Source organism: Diadema antillarum, unplaced genomic scaffold (genome assembly GCF_040938485.1).
Source record: "Diadema antillarum isolate AM-2024a unplaced genomic scaffold, OU_Dant_1.0 scf00000133, whole genome shotgun sequence".
NCBI lineage: Eukaryota > Metazoa > Echinodermata > Echinoidea > Diadematoida > Diadematidae > Diadema > Diadema antillarum.
Window position 1 is genome coordinate 1,718,702 of NW_027271022.1, and position 21,125 is coordinate 1,739,826.

The 21,125-nt window shown below is 39.0% G+C and overlaps 1 protein-coding gene across 1 annotated transcript in view; it reads right to left on the reverse strand.

Moving 5' to 3' along the window:
- Nucleotides 1-5,715: 5,715 nt before the first annotated feature.
- Nucleotides 5,716-21,125, reverse strand: part of LOC139720802 (DNA-binding protein RFX6-like) — a 52,153-nt gene continuing 36,743 nt past the window's right edge. Inside the window, exons 9-17 of the mRNA XM_071632140.1 lie at nt 19,349-19,512; nt 18,603-18,762; nt 11,660-11,801; nt 10,747-10,841; nt 10,319-10,436; nt 9,671-9,793; nt 8,553-9,266; nt 7,587-7,931; nt 5,716-5,978 (exon numbers count right to left, since the gene is read on the reverse strand). Coding sequence (XP_071488241.1) covers nt 5,716-5,978; nt 7,587-7,931; nt 8,553-9,266; nt 9,671-9,793; nt 10,319-10,436; nt 10,747-10,841; nt 11,660-11,801; nt 18,603-18,762; nt 19,349-19,512 — 2,124 coding nt within the window. The remainder of the gene's footprint in view (nt 5,979-7,586; nt 7,932-8,552; nt 9,267-9,670; nt 9,794-10,318; nt 10,437-10,746; nt 10,842-11,659; nt 11,802-18,602; nt 18,763-19,348; nt 19,513-21,125) is intronic.

Below are 21,125 nucleotides of genomic sequence, written 5' to 3' on the forward strand. Positions count from 1 at the left end.
GGAAGGTATCGCAAAAGTTGATGGACGTCTAGAATGACCATGATACCGAAAGCAGGACAAAAGAATGGAGACTGGGAGAAGGGAATAAACAAGTCGAAAGACAGCATAGAATATGGAGGAAAAAGCAACCGGAATGATACCGAAACAGAAAAAGAAGACTGCACGTCGGCCAATGCAATGTTGTACATTAAATTTTGTACTGGCTGAATTAGAGAGTGAAGCAGAGGCAAAGGTGTGACATACAAAGAACTTGATTCTGAACTGCTTAGAAAAAAACGTGGGAGCACAGAAACGGATGTAAAGTACACCGATGAAGAGACTACTACTGTTCCTTCCTGTGTGGGGGAATGATGTGCGTGAGACGTCTAGGGACGTTAACTGTAAGTTGTGGTAACTTATTTTAGACTGACCAAACATTTCAAAGTCAGTGGCGGATCCAGAGGGGGGGCGCACCGGGCACACGCCCCCTCTTTATTCTTCTTGTTAAAACAGAAGAAAGAAAATGAAAAAAATGGGGGGGGGGGGGGCGGGCGCGTGCCACCCCTTTAATATGGAATTCCTGGATCCCCCCTGAAAGGAGTAATCATTTTGATGAAGACTAGATATCATGGAAGGTGCTAGGAAAGTGCATTATTACGCATTTGTTTCTCTTTTGCGGGGGGGGGGGGGGGGGGGGGGGGGGGGGGGTTGAATAGCAGGTTAAAGGTCACACACTCTCACTTGCTTTGGGAGCCAAAAACATGCATTAACTCATAGACAGAGTATTGTGAAAGCACCATGTTCAGTTTTGTTACTTATGAACTGCCCATGCTTGTATACCTGATAGTAAGCTGCAGTTTCAGTGGAGCCTCAATATAAGGAGGTCTGACGTAAAACTCTCTGAAAACAAGTTGATTCTGCCTGTCCAAATGTGTTCATGTATATTTCTTCTTTTTTGTGCGTACCCTATTATACGGTGAGATTTCTGATGTATTCAAGTAATTGTCATCCTGTTTTAATAGGTCCCCACTGTAATGAGGTTCCGCTGTACACCATCAAGTAATTTGCATCCACTGTCATATGGGAATACAGTCAAATGATTGCCTAATGCGATGGTCTTTTCAAGTCCGCTTCTCTTTATATTCTATTGATTTTTATCCCTCATAAGTCAAATTTTCTGTAAGTCGAAGCTATTTCTTCAGTCCAAATAGATTTGACTTAGACAAGGTTGACGGTATGTTCGAAATATACGCCACTATCTTGTGCATCAATAAACCATGCTCAAAGAGAAATATGTACATTGTGTAGTACAATTCAGTTTTCAATTTACGCTATGAACGTAGGAGGTTAATCATGTATTTTTACTTTGACATTTTAACCATGAAATGTTTTTTTTTTCTTTTTTTAAAAGAAAGTTAATTAGGTATTTGAAACAAGCATTCTATCAGGACAAAATGAGTAAATACTGTAAACTTAAATGAAGAGAACAAAGGCCAAGATTAGTCTGTTCAGATCAGCAAGCAAAATGTTCATGAATTCATACCATTTAAAATTTTATTGAGAAGTAAGAATGAAATAATCTGACAGATAATCTGGAGTGACCAATTCGTCATCCCTATTTCTGAGGAACTTGGAACTTTTGAATGCAAAGTTAAATGTTCAAAAAGGTGAAAAATAATTGACCTGTGTAATGAGGCCTTCCATCATGCAATTTTTGTTATTGTTATTGTTTTGGGTTTTTTTTTCAAATTCAGAATGATAACATCAACAAATAAGATAACTGGTATTAATCAAAGCTGTACATAGTTAAAAAGTGAAAAATCTGACAATTAGTGAAACAAGCCTTTAAATAGGCGTAATATGCATGTCAGAGTGTGAACAACAGGTTACTGAATGTCTTTAGCCATGTATGTGATGTATTGTGCATATTTTATGTGATTTGGAATGGGTGTCCCTTTGAAAGATTAAATCTAAACTAACCCTTGTGAGTTTTGGGCAATGATTTTGTTTTCATTGTGAGGCAGCATTAAGACTTTCTCTCCTATCAACCTTTTACTCTGCTCGTTTTTCAAATTGACACAGAATGAAGACCAGGGCCTCATTTTATCAAAAGATAAAATTGATTTAAAATTTCCTTACCACACAGGCTGCCATAGACTTACAGTTGAAATTAATGATAATTATAATCAATTGTAACTCTTCATATTATCAAAAGATAAAATTGATTCAAAATTTCCTTACCACACAGGCTGCCATAGACTTACAGTTGAAATTAACTATATAATCAAGTTTAAGTCTTTATAAAACAGGGCCCAGGGCCCCATTTTATCAAAAGATATACAATCGATTTTAAATTCCCTTACCACACAGGCTGTCATAGACTTATAATTGAAATCAACTATATATAATCAATTCTAACTCTTCATAGAACCGGGCCCAAAACACTTCAAATTACCTTGCCATATTGGGTTTCTCAGTAAATCAGGGTAAAACAAACAAACAAGCAAATAAATAAATAAATGAATACATACAGTGCATATGAGGGGATGTGAACTCTTAATACATGTAAAGTTCTGCTGTACCATCATTAGTGCAAGATAATTAGGTATACACTGTCTGCACTGAAAACGTACACAAAGTCTACATTCTTTTCTTGTAAGATACACTGTACTGACATCAACACATCAGTCTGAATTCTTTTTCTTTAGTACCATGAAATTTATTAGACAATGACCAGCATATCACATTGTATTCAGAGCAAAGACATGTCATGAAGTGTTGATCCCGTACAAATCATAAAAACCAACACGGTTTTGCTGGCAAGAATACAGTACCAAGAAATCAAAAATTGATTACAAATGTATGCATAATTATGAAGCTCTGTTTTTAATGAATGTAATGTAAGTCACTTGAGTAAAGAAATTGATGTAGTAGATGTAATAAAGTCGTGCAAAGCATAATACATGTCTTCTTGAATGAGAGTGTTCAACTGATGTTTCTGTGCCTCCATAGCAAAGGCTCAATTTTATATTGCCACTCATGTGCAGCTTTGCAAATTACGGCACTCCTGAGCAGTGTTTGCTGTTTGAAAAAGGAAATAAGAAGAAAAAAAAAATCAATAAAATCTGAGCTGCACTTTCCAACATCATGCTATCACTGTCTCTTGCATGTGTGGAGATGAAAGTGGAACTGAAAATAAATGCGCCATGGTGCAAAAAGTGAACATTTGCGAGTATTTCCCATAACATCGAAAATGGTGTTGAATGTAACCGTCGTTATAATAGGTTTATCGACATTGCGATATTTGTTCATAGATCTCCTGATACAGTGTCCTCCCATTTAAATGAACACGCTGTTATAACAAGAATCTCATTAAAAGAGGGAAAAAAAGAAAATGAGTTCCCAAGATTATTATTTATGCTTATCTTTATATACTTTACTGCTTGGCTTGACAAAAATGTCAATATACATGAAGGAAAGGACAACTTCCAGTCCACAGGACTTCGTTATAAGTGGAGTCACGAGAAAGCCAGAAGTTAATAAGATTACTAGTAGTTATTCCAAAGGTTTGTTATTCCATAGTTTTGTTTATCCGAAAGCAAAATAAAATTTGTGATTTCAAAGGTTCATAAGTGCATACTTGAGTGCACACCCTATATAATTTTTGGATTAACGAACCCCTCCAATAACGAACTTAACCAATGTTTAACAGTGTCTAAAATTATTTCATAGAATAAATTCAGAGCAATAATCTTTAGGCACATCCTAATGACTATTGCCAATAAATTGTGACAAATAAAATTTTCATACAAATATTGTGCTGTGAGAAAGACTTTATTGTTTATAATACGTACCGTACAATCAAGCTTGCTTGAGCCGAATCAAAATGGACCGCGGAAAATCCTTCATACCATAAATTTTGACAATGGAGCAAGTATTATAAAGTGTATATCCATTCTGGTTAGAAGTTTTTTCCTCGATTTAGCAAATTTTTCGCCTTTTATGAGGTCGATTTGGGTCCTGTTGACTGTACTTTTTTTTTATTCAAAGGAAACTACCTTATCAATTTAACGTCCTTTTAATACGATCCAGTATATTTAGTTTTGCATACAGTAAAGACATTAATAAATGAAGAGTTTTATTGCAAAGCAAACTAGCTCCATTCTTGTTAAGTTGAGATATCAAAGCCATTATAAGACAAAGAAAATAAGAAAATCTTAGATATTTTCAATCATGGCTTTAAAAATATTCCATGTCATGTCATGGGGTTTTGTTTTTGCTCTATCTTATGATGGACTTACTTCAAAATGTTTTTAAATGGTGCCTAGCCAATTTTTGCAATGAAACTCTTCAAATTTATACTAACATTTGATACATGACGAGAGTCAATTATGGTTTACTAACAGAACATGAAAGGTATAGGTCCTATCTCCCAAGCTTTGACAAAAATAAAGTACAATACAAGCACATCGGGGGAAAATACTACAACGTTGTATAAGAGACCTTGAACTAAAGATAAATAGTGCAGAATTTAAGTGTTATACATGTACGTATTAAAATATTCCTTTCTGGTGAGAAAGAAAAAATACACATATTATACTACCATCATGACCTGCATGATTTTCAGTGGGTACAAAATTGGAATACAGTTGCATATTATTATGACTAACATGGCGGGTTCTACTCGCTACAGACATTAATGTACAACTATACAAGCTGCATACGTATCACAATATGAAATTAATGCGGGAGCTAACATTTAAGGATTTATAAGTCCTATACATTACATTTACGATATATCTATGTTCGCGCTTTCAATGGACAATTGATATTGCTGAGTTTTCTTCTGGATTAAAATGAGATGCAATCTTGATGGTTTAAATCAAGATCGTCTTCTTGCTAAAACTACTATGGGAGTCAAGGGAGTATAGTAGAATGGTGGATCTTTATGCCTGTTTTTTTATTTATTTTTATTTTTTGAATTAGATATCCCATTATACGTTGCCAATGAGGGCGCCCTTTTTATACTGCACGCAGCATTTTGGCACTCTGATTTTCGTCTGCCTGGCGTACGTAGGGCTTTCTGCTTTCTAGTTAAGGATGGGCAGTGATTCATAAGGTATGTGTCTTGTACAATTGTACAGAGTTTGAGCAAAAAATAGCACCTTCTGCAATCGGGCCTTAAAAAACAAAATAAAACCACAAAAACAAACTAAGTACCCCAATCAACGAACGCACACCAATCGAAGTTATGCATCGTTATTTACGTTTTACTCACAAATTCTTTGATGATTCTTTCGTTCGTCTTTAAACCCTTTTCAAATAATTTTAAAAAGTTGTTAGCAGTGCCTGGTAACAACTTCCAAGTATACAAGCAAATAATAGAGATATGCAACACAAATGAAAACATGCTAAAGTCTATATTTTGAATATCCCCAAAGTGCACCTAGCACGTGACTTTAAACGTGTAAATTCAATAATAATCAATATTTTAACTTTCTTAAAGGTATTCGGCTTTGAGACATATTGCTTATAATAAGAGTAACATATAAGATTTCATTATTTACACATAGACAAACATTTTTTATTGTTGATTGCATTTTGTTCCTTCACGTATACCGTTCGGCAAACTTTATGTCTTCATTAGATAAGACGGTATAGTGTATGAACTCAAGGCATTATGCTTAGCACACGACATCGGTAGAAGAGCCATAATGTTCAGCAGTTTTTGAGCCGTTACATGCTGAAAACTGTGTTGATTGGCGGGAGGGGTGGGTCATGACCATTATTAGATAGGGAAGTCGCTATTGTTACGGGAGGGATTGCGGTCCTCTCGTCCATGTTGTCTGAAGGAGGCAGTCCCTGCGCCACCCCCATGGTACTTGCGTTCTGCTGATGGTAGAGTCCGTGGTGGCTGAAGGTCTGCCCGTTGTCTACGATAGGTCCGTTCTGTCGCTGGGTTATACCATTACATGATGGGTAATGTTCGTGGGAAGGATCTGCAAAGCCCAATCAAAATAATGTTGACACATTATCAATAACTCCTCAGGGAAAAAATAGAAACGAAAAGAAAAGAAAAGAAAAGAAAAAAAAGAGATATTTGCGGATGTTCGTTGAAGCCGAAGATACATAGATAGAAGCATTTAAATTATCGTCATAATACCTGTTTGGGTGTCTGTGCAAACTTTTGCATATCTGGTGACACGACATTTGCCCCTGCGACAATTGCTCCGGTCTTATTTTTTAAAAGAACTTACAGTTAGGGTTAATTGGGTTGTGATAGGGCTTTAGGTTTAGGTTTGATGTGAGAATTAGGATTAAGGATATTATAGGCTTATAATTGTGGGTAGAATTTATGTGTGGCTTCAGGAGCAAATGTTATGGAACCATATTAGCCTGTAACGTGCTTTATTGCAACGTTTTATTCGTGCAATTTGTTGTTATTATTTTTACTTATCAAAATGTCAAAAAGTCCGTAGACAGACAACGTGAATTGACATAAAAATAGCATTCTTAACAATAATATGCCAATAGTGCACTTATAACAGGATTGCAAATTTGCAAAGCATAATGAAGTAATTATTTGAAAATCACATAAAATAATCACATTAAAGATTAATGCTTTGGAGAGGTGAGGAGGAAACCAAACATAGAAAAGGAAAGAGAAAGGAAGGAAGAGTTTACGCAAAACGAGCTAACTCCATTCTTGTTAAAGTTGAGACATTTGTGATCAAGACTGCCAAAAATCAAAGAAAATAATAACAAAATACAGGAAATTTTTAGTCATAACTTGTATAATATTCTGTGTTATGTCACAAGTGAGGTATCACTGAGGTGTAATTTTGCTTCATCTGATGATGGCGAAATGTTTGAAAATGGCGCTTATCTCATTTTGCAATAAAACTCTTCGTAAGAGAGAAAAAAGAAAGTGAAAGATAGACGATAATATAGAATGAAGAAAGGGGAAAAGGAAGAGAAAAGGCAGGAGAAAGAAAATGTGGAAGGAGAAAGAGAGCAGGGGTGAAGGAAAGAGCAACAACCATACAATGATGTGTCGTTTATCTCACGACCGGTGGATCGGTGTGAGTATATGAGAAAAACTAGTTTATTGTGAGAAATGGTTCCCTTACCAGTGTGCATTCAACACTATTCGATTATTTCAATATTGTAAGATCGTTTCGAAGAAAGACCGTTTTCTTTATTTTTCCCCTTTTCTTTCTAGTGTTAGCTCCCTTTCTACTTCCCCCTTACCTTATGTACGTATTCTTCTCATTTTTTTTTTTTTTTTTTTGTGACTGAAAATGCACCAGTCTCTATCAAGGTTAGTGTATAGGTCTATTGCCTTGATAAACCTCGCGTAAGTCGACTTCACTCAAAACGAACAATACCTAAGTCGAAGAAAGTTTCTACCCGGAACCGATAGGCCTATAAACACAAGTTAATTTTATACTCTCCGATGCGAGGTGACAGTATTTAGGAATGTGACTATTGCACTTTTGTGCAAATCAGCCAAATGCGTTGAAATTTCTTACACACACTGTATATGGACAAGATATTACAGACGATCAACGTGGGACGCAGATTCTATGAGGAGGTTAAAGAACTACCTTGGTATTCATGGTCTACGTGGCCGTAGGTGGCGCCCTGGAGAGAGTGTTTTCCGTGCCCGCCGCATCCACCGTCGAGAATGCCCAAGTGCTCGGCCGCCGTGTCGTACTGTGGCTGCTCCCGCTCGCCCACGGCTCCGTTCGGGTAACCGTACGGGCGAGTGTCGTGGTGCTGGTGCTCGTAGCCGCCGCTCTGCTCTCGATGTGCGACGTGCTGCTGCTGATGATGATGGTGGTGGCTCTCCAAGCGCGTCCTCTGTGCGTGGGTGCTGCTGATCACCGACACACGCTCCGCCACCGGCTTGTTGGCGGGTGACGTGTCTTGCGCGGTCTGGTGGCAGTACCCTGTTTGACAGCAAAGAGAACAATAGGTCTATATTATACATGCCTCCATGATATATCGTATATATCAAGGAACAGGGATATGTCTCCTTGATTTATAAGTAAGGTGCCTACATGTATTTTGCAGAGATCAGTTTATTTTCTAGCTGTATAATTATGAAGACATTTCTGACGCTGACGCCGACTCTGACGCCGAGGGCAGAAACGTTCGTACAAGCCATGTCATATCATGGTTCAACTCACTATTTAACCCGTTCGATACTGAATTCTGTAATTCCCATAGACTTAATACAGAGGCCACCAGGTTCCCGTATGGAACGGGTTAAGTTGATTTTCTTCAACAGATTATAAATACCCTTACTTAGCAAACACTCGTTTTCAGAAACCATTGAATTCTTAGCAGCTCAAGTGACCATCATCGCTATGTGTTGAAATAGATTGTTAGAAATATTAAAGTTTTTTCTTCTAATGTTTCTCTTCGTGAACATAATGGAATGTCACTTGAAAGGGCAATCTGAGAACTCCTTCCAATGTGGCACTTTTAGTTATTTTTCCCGGTACTCTGCCAAATCACGTCCATTTTAGGGATTCTGCGTTCACGGCTCACCCCTTTGCTGCACTCACCTGTGTTGTAGGCCGTGTGGTACATGAATCCAGACCCGCTGGCACCGGGGAGGCCATTGATCGGCGTGTCGTGTCGTTCTCCGTTCACGGTACAGCTTCCACCGAAGTAGCGCGGATCGCGATGCGCGTAGGATTCTGGGTAGCCGAAACTCCCGACATCCCCTTCGGCGCGCGAGTAGTACGAAGACGAGTTGTAGCCCTGAGAAAACATCGAGTGCGCGTAGTAGTTTGATGCTGGGTACGGGGCCATGTAATTCTGCCCATGGGTTGACGACAGATACGGTTCTTGCCCTTGAATGTGGTTGGTGATGTAGGAAAAGCCACTTTGTGGTGATGTTGAAGGCATGAAGCCTTGATTTGGGACGGATCCCCCTCCTCCTCCACCACCACCACGGGGCGTGGTCATTGGAAGCGGTGTCTGGTTTATAACCGAGTTGCGCATGATGATCGGCGAAATGGGCGGAGTCAGCATCGCGTTGCTACGCTGGCCCAATGCCGAATGATTGGCAGGTCCGTAGGCCATTATGTAGTCTCGATCCCCAGGCTGCATCGACGATATGTGATTGGGGTAAAGGGTATTGCGATTGTGGTCCACTGGTTCCTCGCGCTTACACTGGGTGTGTTCCGCCAGGCTCGTTGATTGCCGCACGGTGCCGTTTCGACTGGCAAGGAAGCAGGAGCCTGCCGGGTTAGACAGGGGCCTTTGGGAGTTTCCTGTCACGGGAAAGGGGAATAAATTGAGAACCTTTATTCTGTTTCGTAGAGTGTTTTTACCATTATCATAATTTTCAATATAATCATTACACTAGTTATAATATACAATTATTACAATTATTGTTGTAAAATTGTTATCACAACAACACCAACAACAATTATAACAACCATAATCTTTATTCTGCTTGGTACGCAAAGACGACGGATGTTAGTCGTGATTTCATCCCCAGTCATCCAATATGAGGTGTCGTGAAAGAATCTCAAAGCAAATACAATATGAGATTATTATTCCATACTTTGATAAATGCTAATCACTGCTGATAAGACGGTTAATGGTTAAAAAGAATTCTAGGGAACTAACAAAAACTGCCGATCTGTAGACACAGAAATAAAGCAAGTCTCACCAGATGCCTTCATGTGTTTCTCTAGTCTATTCTGGAGTTCATTGTCCTTTTCCGAGTTGAACTGACTCTCCACAGCTAGCAGAATATACTCATCAAGCAGCATACGGATCAAATGGAAGGAAGCTGTAAACCAAACCAAACCAAACAAAACAAAAATAAAGATTATTGACACAAGTTGTATAATTTTTATAATTTAGGTATGGCTGCTACGAGATTAGCGTGTGCACTCCTTTTTCATATCCTCAATAATGGATTGTGTAGGGTGTTTACTGTTCCACATAAAGTCTACCAAAAGAGAAAGGGTAGATGAGAATTGAGAATATAGAAAATTCAGAATCATTTTGTATCGTTTCTTGTGCTTTATCCGTCGATAATGCCTTGAAGGTTTCTTGTCATCCTTGTTGTATAATAGAAATGTGTCAAAATCTATGTATCCTTTATTTAAGGCGCTCATGGCTACTCTGTTTCCACTATCTCGCGCTGTTCTGTGGGCCTTTAACAGTGCTGGAAGGGCAGGATTCTTTACTTTTAAATATAAAATTTGAGCGAGAGCGTCTTGATGGAAGGCTGCAAGAAGGACCATTGGACTTCGTCAATTCCTCAGGGTCTATGAATGAAATCTGTCAGGTTAGCATTTTTCCAACTTACCAAAGCTCTGTGCATTGTTGATTGTGAGTGAATGCATGACGCGCGCGCCGAAGAAAGACCACTTGAGCAGGAAGTCTTGGGCCCTCTTCTTAAAGGACCGTCCATTCTGTTTACTGGGCTGCAATGATAAAGTGAAAAAGGGAAAACACGTAATTATCATCAATGTCTTGAAATTTGTAGTAAGACTATCAATTAAAAACATTCACATGAATAAAATAGATGAAACGGGAATAACGTGTATGACATTGAGAAACAACGATGAACGATAAGTTCAGTTCAAGCTGTGCTCTTTTTTTTTTTAAAGAGAAAGAATAGTGCTCGTTACGTGATACGAAGTTATAGATGTCGAATATTTCGTCGCGACAGGTTTGCGCGTAATTATTTGTCCAAGGCAGTTAAGGGGAAACGGACCCACGATTCATGATTACCTTGATGACCTTTGACTCCACGACCTGGTCTAGCCACTCAGTGAAAGCTTCCACCGTTGCCTGTTTCTTCAGCAGCTCTTTAAACTCATTCAGAACTGTGTTGAAACAAATGAATTGATCAATAAATGGACGACCTCTGACATTATAAAAGAAAACAGTGAAAACGTGATATCTTATCATAGATGCCGTCCTCATTTATCTACACAATGAGTCAGAAATTAGATGCATTCCATTGCAGTATTGTAAATAATCATTTACGCTGAATGATACCTCGTAGATTTCCAGTCTTCCTGTCTCTGTCAGGCTCATAATTATCTGTAGAAATGTCTCCCTCTCTCTCTCTCTCTCTCTCCCTCTCTCTTTTCTCTTCTCTTTGGGACCTAACTGTCATTAAATTCTTTTGCCTTACGTGACTCAGTGCGGTAATTTAAAGGAAACTAAATAGGATGTGGATGACATTCAAAGAATCCGAAATAAATAATATTCATCACACAGATGTAATAATGAATGTTGCCGAGATGTTAATGTACTAGTAGATATTATATCGCCTATCTATTGCATCTCATGCAGTTATCCTTATAGTTTCTCATTAGCCATTTTCTGTTTGTGAATATCCTCGTCAACATGTTGGAAATCATTTTATGTTGCGATGTGATATCTGTCTAATACTTACATCTCGACTTCACCCAGTGTTCAGATAAAATCGTATGGCCCGAATTCACGAAGGTGGTACAATCTTTGTCCATGGTTTAAAGCATGGACAAAGGCCGTATAGTTTTGTGTGGTGTCGCATGGCCTATTTCCTTACGAAATCAGTCATTTCGTCGACGAAATGACTATTTCTCTTACCAGAGGTTGTAACACATTCGTGAATTCGAGCCTATGGGTTTGTGCTAGAGAGCAAGAGACTCACATTCCGTGTTCAGCTCAGAGTCCGTATCGTCCTGACTGACACTCAACATGGCCTGCGAACCGATCGATCCGAGGTCGACCTTTTCCAGGTCGCCGATCATCTGGTCGACGAGTTGCTGGTCGAAGAGCACTGGACGGGAGGTCTGCGGAGATGAGGTAATAGGAGTGCCTTCATTTTCTTTCAGCAATTAGACAAGTATCCTATAGTATAGTGGAATCAAATCCTAGGCTTTATTATCTTCAGACAAGATAATTTTACTTACAACGTTTCTCTTTTTCAAGTACATGTTTAGTGTGCCTGGGCTATACTGAGGGAAGAGTTATTAGACAGAGCAGTGTTTTTTTTTCCCCCTTCCACAGGGTTCCTTTATTGAATAATATCATACACACAAATATATACAAAAAGAGATATGTATGTACATGCAGATTTAACACATGATATTCTTGGCCATTCTAAATACAGTAAGAACAGCAAACAGTTACAAAAATCAATTATAAATTGCAAATTCTTTTCAAAGTGTCAGAAAATTACCGGACAAATCATTTCATAAGAAAACACAATCAGAAACATTTAGTAAAATGTAACCACTTTTTCATAAATTTCTTTTCTTTCAGATTTGTTTTACATATATACTTTTCCATATCATAATAACTTTTTATCGCTGACATGATTTGTTCAAAAACTGGCAAACAATTTTTGCATTTGGCTGTAAAAATTTCTTTCCTTACTATAATCATAATGCAATTGAGGGCACTGTTATTACGTCCATAAAAACCAAATAATTTATTTTGATTTGTAAGCTTGATATGAATAGCATTACGGGACAGCCAAAGCTCAAGTTTTGACCATATCTCGTTTGAATATATACAAGAACAAAATATATGCATAATTGTTTCTTCGCTGTTATTACAAAAAGTACATAAGTTATCTGTTACTAATTTAAATCTCAATAAAGCGTCTTTCATATAAAGAATTCTATTTAGCATCTTGAACTGAAACCATCTCATGTTTACATCGACAGTTGAATAAAAGGGAATTTGGTAATAAAAACTCCAAATGATATTGTCAAAATCAAACTCCTGTTTCCATTTTATAAGACTTTTACATTCCTTTGTCTTATGTTTCAAGAAAGCCTGGTAGATATGTGCACAACCTTTTTTCACTTTCATTATTAAAAGCAATGTTTCAGGGATAATACATGTAGGTTCCATAATCTTAGGTATGACATTTTTATTATAACCAAATCGAATAGCATTACACAAACCATAATATTGAAGAAAGTTTACTTGTACATTGTATTTACGTTGAAAATCAAAATATGAAAGAAATTTTCCATCTGTTTCTAGAACATCGTTAACAAAACGTACCCCCTTAGCACACCATGACTTATAATAAATTACATTATTATTAACTTGTATTCTAGGATTGTTCCAAAGGGGTTGACATGCGATATTATCTACAATGGACTGAGTTAAATCTGAAAAGGCTAATAATACCTCTTTCCAAAATGGGTTGCGCATTGAAATGGCTAATTCTTTGTAATGTTCAGCCCCCATGAATAAGTGGAGAGATGTGTATGATGGAGGCAAGAATGATTGGAACATTTGTAAAGTGAAATTTTCGTTACTTGGATAACAAAAGAATCTTCTTATCCATGATATTCTGAGTGATTTAGAATGTACAAAAATATCTGTCATTTTAACCCCACCATCACTGTATAATTGGCACATTTGTTTCCTACTTATTTTATCAGGTTTATCGTGCCATATAAATTTATAAAAAGATCGGTTAACATCATTCATAATTTCTAATTTTGGTTCTGGAAGAGATAAAAGCAAATAATTCAGTTTGGGTATCAATAAAGATTTTACTATCGTTACTCTCCCTAAGGGAGTCAATGTTCTTTTCAGCCATATCGCTATCTGACATTTTATCTCTTTAACCTTTTCTTGATAATTGTGATTAACCATTTCAGATAATTTAACTGAAAAATCAATGCCCAGGTACCTGAAATATCTTTCAGATATCCAGTTTAATTTGTACTCGTGTAAAATCTCTTTTTTGAAAGTTCAGAGACAGAGCAGTGTTAATACTGAAAGGTTATACACTTGCTAAGAAAACCATACCATAATTAACAGTCGTGTTGACGTTCTTTTGCCCGCTAGAACAAATACAAGGTCGGCTGAAATTCAATTTAATGAATAGTTTGTTGAAAGATTAAGCAAGCGTATCGTTTCTTCAAGAAATATTCGGAATTTACAGAAAAAAGAAATGGTTCTGGTCATAGGCGTACCCAGGATTTTTTAAAGGGGGGTGTTCAGTGGCGTACCGTGGGTCAAAACACTGGGGGGGGGGGGGCACCTCATGGAAGCAACATCAGAATTGCATAACTGTACAATTAAATGCGAGCGAGCGGAGCGAGCGAGCTTGAAAATTTTGACATTTTACAGTCCCCAAACTGCCGTTTGTAGCTATATATGATAATATATGTATATATATATATATATATATATATATATATTTGCTTTGGAAATTAAGGGGGTTGCACCGGGTGCAACTGCTGGCAGTTGCTGGCAGTAACATCAGGAGAATTGCATAACGATTAAATGCGAGCGAGCGAAGCGAGCGAGCTTGATAATTTTGACATTTTACAGTCCCCAAACTGCCGTTTATAGCTATATTTTTTCGCTTTGGAAATTAAGGGGAAGGGGCGCACCGGGCGCAACTGCTGGCAATTACTGACAGCAACATCAGGAGAATTGCATAACGATTAAATGCGAGCGAGCGAAGCGAGCGAGCTTGAAAATTTTGACATTTTACAGTCCCCAAACTGCCGTTTGTAGCTATATTTTTTCGCTTTGGAAATTAAGGGGAGGGGGCGCACCGGGCGCAACTGCTGGCAATTATTGACAGCAACATCAGGAGAATTGCATAACGATTAAATGCGAGCGAGCGAAGCGAGCGAGCTTGAAAATTTTGACATTTTACAGTCCCAAAACTGCCGTTTGTAGCTATATTTTTTCGCTTTGGAAATTAAGGGGAGGGGGCGCACCGGGCACAACTGCTGGCAATTACTGACAGCAACATCAGGAGAATTGCATAACGATTAAATGCGAGCGAGCGAAGCGAGCGAGCTTGAAAATTTTGACATTTTACAGTCCCCAAACTGCCGTTTGTAGCTATATTTTTTCGCTTTGGAAATTAAGGGGAGGGGGCGCACCGGGCGCAACTGCTGGCAATTATTGACAGCAACATCAGAAGAATTGCATTACGATTAAATGCGAGCGAGCGAAGCGAGCGAGCTTGATAATTTTGACATTTTACAGTCCCAAAACTGCCGTTTGTAGCTATATTTTTTCGCTTTGGAAATTAAGGGGAGGGGGCGCACCGGGCGTAATTACTGCTGGCAATTACTGACAGCAACATCAGGAGAATTGCATAACGATGAAATGCGAGCGAGCGAAGCGAGCGAGCTTGAAAATTTTGACATTTTTACAGTCCCCAAACTGCCGTTTGTAGCTATATTTTTTCGCTTTGGAAATTCGGGGGGGGGGGGGGGGGGGGGGGGGCGCACCGGGCGCAACTGCTGGCAATCACTGGCTGTAACATCAGGAGAATGGCATATAACGGTTAAATGCGAGCGAGCGAGGCGAGCGAGCTTAAAAATTTTGACATTTTACCGTCTAAAAACTGTCGTTTGTAGCTACATGTATATTTTTTTTTCGCATTGGAGGGATCCGCCACTAGTAGTCAAGGGTGTCGGTTTATGTTCATGATTGAAGGAGGTATGACCAGCGAGGGGGCGTCGAAGTGACCAAGCGGGAGAAAGATGTCCAAAATCTGTACTTTATATAGAGCATCCTCTAATTTGTTTGTGTTTGTGAGTGTGTGTGTTTCATATAGATGGAAAAGTTGGGAAATAGCCAAGGTCAAGTCTTATTATTGGCAATGCAAGGCATTTTAATAGAGACTAGTATGTATAGCAACACTGCATAATCAATGATCAAGCTTTGATAGCAAATGTGTACAACCTATCAAACATCACATTGCGCAACATTGCAGCGACTCTTTTTGCCATTCCGATATTCTGAGTCACTGCGCACATCCTGCTTGTATTCAAAATGCCAACCAGGAATCACGCTGAATCACAATCTTTTGTCGACTCCGGGCTTTTTGAACAATGTTATACCTCTTTATTATGGTTAAAAGAAATCTTAGAAAAATATCTTTTTTTTCTTGATCATTCTTTCATGTCGATTTCAAAAGCAGTTTACTAACCCTTGAATTATCATTTTCGTAGGTTTTTCCTTTTTATCCCTTGTTTTTTGTTGTTTTTCTTTTTTTTTCTTTTTTTTTTAACCAGCGGATTGGGGGAGGGGGGGGGGGGGGCACGTGCCCCCCATGCCCCCCGTAGTTACGCCACTGTTCCTAGACCTAGATATCTAGTGAATTTTAGGCGCAATAAAGTCATCCAACCACAATTTGTAGACTCACACTCAGTTATCTTTCAGTTTTAACTTTCAGTCATTGAAAAATTCATATCTACTATTACTCAAGATTACCAAGTCCATGTGCTATTACTAATTACCTTGAGTAGCAAGTAACTTGCTACTCCCAGAGCTTCCAGAGCTTGCTGCTTCCAGTAGGCTACTATACTGACTGTACTTGGTAGTCAGTGGCGTATCTAGGGAAAACGGCGCCCGGGGCAAGCGCGAAAATTGCGCCCCTAATTTCTGAAAAAGTGTTCAACCCCATCCCCATCCCGGTAGGGACTTAAAAAAAAGTCCTCATGATATGCTTTTTGAAGCACTTAAGAGGGGTCTTTTGAGGGTGATTTAAATGTAATAGGCAACCCTAAATTTTGATATATTTTGGCGAGCGAGCGCAGCAAGCTAGCCGAAAATTTTTATATTTCAGCTTTATATACATAACATGGAATTCTTGTCATTTTTGGTTATCAAATCTTCGAATTACAATTCTAACTATAGTGACGGCCTTATAGATAACGATTTATACCAACAGTGTCCAACCCCATCTCGGTAGGGACTTAACAAAAGTCCACATGATATGCTTTTTCAAGCACTTAGAAGGGGTCTTTTGAGGGTGATTTAAATGTAATAGATATTGAAGAATTTTGGAGAGCGAGTGCAGCGAGCGAGCTGACAATTTTTGTATTTCAGCTTACAAAACATGGAATTCTTGTCATTTTTGGTTATTAAATCTTCGAATGACAATTCTAATCAAGATATAGTGACGGTCTTATAGATAACGATTTATACCAGCAGTGTTCAACCCCAATCCCATCCCGGTAGGGACTTTAAAAAAGTCCACTTGATATGCTTTTCGAGCACTTAAAAGGGTTTTTTGAGGGTGATATAAAATCTGATAAATTTTGATAAATTTTGGCGAGCGAGCGCAGCGAGCGAGCCGACAATTTTTGTATTTCACCTTGCAAAACATGGAATTCTTGTCATTTTCTGGTTATTAAATCTTACAATTCTAATCAAGATATAGTGACGGCTTCATAGATAACGATTTATGCCAACAAACTAAGGACTAAGGACTAAATACTCTAAATTACTACGAGTGAGTGAGCCGAAATTTTTATATTTCCACGTCATCATTACGTTTTGTTCTTCTTATTTTTTTTTTTTTTGATAAATTTTGGCGAGCGGGCGCAGCGAGCGAGCCGAAAATTTTTATATTTCAGCGTTACAAAACATGGAATTAATGTTTTGTTTTCATCTTGTTTGATTTGGTTTTCTGCCCCCCCCCCCCCCCCCCCCCCCCCAATTCTCCTTCCCCCCGTCCGGGCGAGGGTTTTTTTTTTTCTTCTTCTTCTTCTTCTTCTTCTTTTTCTTCGTCGTTTTTTTTTTCTTCTTCTTCTTTTTCTCGTTTTTTTTTTCACGTGCCCCCCTTGCCCCCCCCCCCCACTAGATACGCCACCATGGCCACTGTTGGTAGTTGATACTACTATGTAAACTTAGCATGCAATGTGCCTATAATAGGCTGCAGCGCAGCATGCATTGTACACACATAATATTATGCATCATATACAATTTACGGTACCGCGTACGGTATAATACCGGTAAACGCTGAACATTATGCGCAATGTACGTGTATCTCCGCGATTCGGTCAGAAAGCAAAGCAGGGATCGGGAATGTCTACTGTTTGCGCGTCAGCTTCGCGCGCGGTGCGGTAACGTAGTATTAACACGTACTGTACACGAGTTCTTTAGTGCGTATATTATGTAACTCCATAATGTGTCATCGTCCACACAAACATTAAGATAAAACAAGGAAGAGAGAGAGAGAGAGAGAGAGAGAGAGAGAGAAAATGAACGCAAAAGAAAGGAAAGGCGGAATTCAAAACGGAAATAAAAGCGGTAAAGACAGCTTTTGTTTCATTTGTCAACATCTAAACATTGCTGAAGAGGGGTGTTGAACAGCTCAAACACCTCCCTTTTGCCCAAGGGAGGTGTTTGAACACCTCAAACACCCCCCTTTTGGCAAAGGGGGATGTTTGAACACCCAAAACACCCCCCCTCGGTGCGCCCTTGGTTCTGGTAAAATGTCTTGTCACCAATATAGAACACTGAACAAACTGCGGAGAAATAGAGTTTGATACGAGTTACTGCTGACTGTTTTCAAGGTATTCTCGTAAACATTCGTTACGCCTTTGTCTAGTAACTGACCACTGCACTCCCAAGGAGTCAAAATAATAATAAAAAAAACCTTGTGAAATACCAATTCCTTTTTTTTTCGAGGCATTCGAAAAACGTTTTTCTGATTTCTTGGACAATGCTTGTACGATACATTCTTAGTGCTCTGTGCAGGAGTTTTCAGAGTTTTGCGTCCTGTCCTTGGCGTATGCATGTGGTGACCATGCATTTAACAGCTATTGTCGGTTATCACAGCATTCTATCATTATAATGCTACTCACCTGGGCGAGATGAAGAAAGGATGATTGCCGCTTGAGCGACTGGACGAAGCGTCTAGCCACAGTAATTTTGCTCTCCTTCAGGCTATCGGGAAGGTTTTCCAAAGATGACGTCATCCATATTTCCCACTGCCTGGTGAAGTGTCGGATGTCGGTAAGCAAGCTATCGTGAGAGAAACGAATAACAACGAAACGAACTATCAATTCGCGTAAAAATTCATGAAGTTTAAGCAGTAGAAGGTTCAATACGCATTATTCAATAATTTCATGTGTATGCACTCACACACACACACACACAATATTTGAGATGGAAGTTGCTGAGAAGCAGAGAAAAAGCAATAGAATAATTATACTTATTATGTAATAATGACAGTAATATCTTCAAATTTTTTTCTTGTTATGTAACGAGTACGGTATCATTGAAAAGATTTAATTTTCTCTATTTTGACGATGACCTCACTTTAAAACTTTGAAATGTCGTTTATCACTCTTTGCATTCAAGCTCACCACATGAATACATACATACATACACATTGTGAAACTCATGAAATAGAATATAATGTGTTCATTATTATAATCATACATATTCTTGTCTGTATCTAAGTATATAATAGATTTATAATGCAGTACAGATACTAATATGTGAAAATGAAAAGTGTTATTTGAACAAGGAATTTAACTCTAACTAAACATGAGTTTCATCAAGTAGGGGCTCATGTACATGTAGGACGTTGCCCTATAATCCTTACCTCTCGGGCATTTCTTGCATCGTGGCTGGAATGAGAATATCGATCACCGTCTTGTACAGTATCGAATCGCAGATACAGATCAGATCGATCACCACTGGATTATCGAGCAACGGTTGAAGATGATCGGGCATACCTTGCCAAAAGTGAAGAAGAAAGTTCTGGATCTGATAGAAAGAAAAAAAGAGAGAGATAGAAAGATAGAGAGATATATAATAGATTCGCACGCACGCATGGAGTCGACTGGGCGGTTCAGTGTTGGCGCTGGCTAAGATTTTGACCTATTTCTGGGTCTAACATGTCTACCTTGCTCCTCCCCGTCAACTACTACTATGAGCAAACGTAATACAAGCCTACAACCATCGAGAGAACCATACTGTTTGAGAAACAGGTCCAGAACTCAGCTTTTAAGTTCCAACACTTCAACAGCCGGCAGGGCACATCTACAACAGGCTACTGCAGCAGACGCACCTCCCGAAACCTCCGCGCTCAGCCAACGGACTGAACCGGTTAAAGAAAACTCTGTAGCGGATACGCAGCAACCCACGCACCATTCGTCGTGCAGTACCATGGCGCCTGGGACTGAAGGTACGTTAAGCCATTCCGAATTCACAAGGGTCACTGAAAAAATTATGGATAAACTGGAAACGCTTTCAGTGAGCGTTAATGCAATTCGTACTGAAGTATCTGACATACGAAATACCTTGACTGAGTTGCAAACTGCTGTTTCAGACTCGAGTGCAAGACTTACTACCATTGAGAATGACACTTTACCCCAGATGAAAAGAGATAGAGTGAAGATGGAAGCTGAGTTGAAAGAACAGATACTTTTAATGGAATTGCATGACAGGAAACTCAATTTGTTGATTTATGGAGTAGAAAATCGGCAAAACGAAAAGGCTGTTGAAGTTGTGAGAGATGTAATTAAACAGCTTGGTTTTTCTGAGCAACAAGTGCAAGGAATGTTTGTGGTGAATGCGCACCGCCTCCCTAGACGTCCGGTGGCTGGTAGTGACGAACAGAGCAGGCGTGGCCCTGACCCGATTATTGTAAGGTTTGGCGCCATGTTTGATCGAGATGCGGTTTGGAATGCGTACCAGAGAATGCATATGCGTCCCGCCACTACGAGAGGTCAAGCCCCTGCTCGACCTAACTTCCGGCTCGCAACAGACTTACCAGCGTCACTCAAAAAGAAACGCTTTCAGTTGGAGCAAAAGGCCTATCACATGAGGAAGAATGAAAATAAATCAACCAGAATAAAAGTGGTCGGGGTGAAAGTTCTGTTGGAATGCAGAGAAAAGGGTTCGCTATCGGCATGGAGGGTAGTTGGAGATTGAGTTTCAGATTGATCAGGACCAGTTTGATTTCTGCCAAATGAAACGCGGCCATCGTTTTGCTCTCCCTTCCCTTTGTACAGCGATACACAGTAAAATGATTAAGTCAAGTTTGAATTCATAATTTTCTTCGAGTCCTATCTGTGTTGGAAAACGGAAATCGGAATTTGTCTTCAATGTCTGCGTTATTGTTGTAGCTAATGATTGTAACTTTCGTCGGCAGGAATGCTAGTAGTAAACAAATTGGGCATTGTATTCTTCAGGTGAGCTGATAAGAGCAACACGACTTCTATGTGCGCAGGGTGCTTACAGGCGGCGTACCGGGAATGTGAAACACCCAAACTATAACAACAGAAGGATCAGACATTCTAAAGTTGCAAAGCAATGCAGCTGAGACATGGAGTGCATAAATTTGTTCCTATGGTTACGAGTCAACGAACTGAATA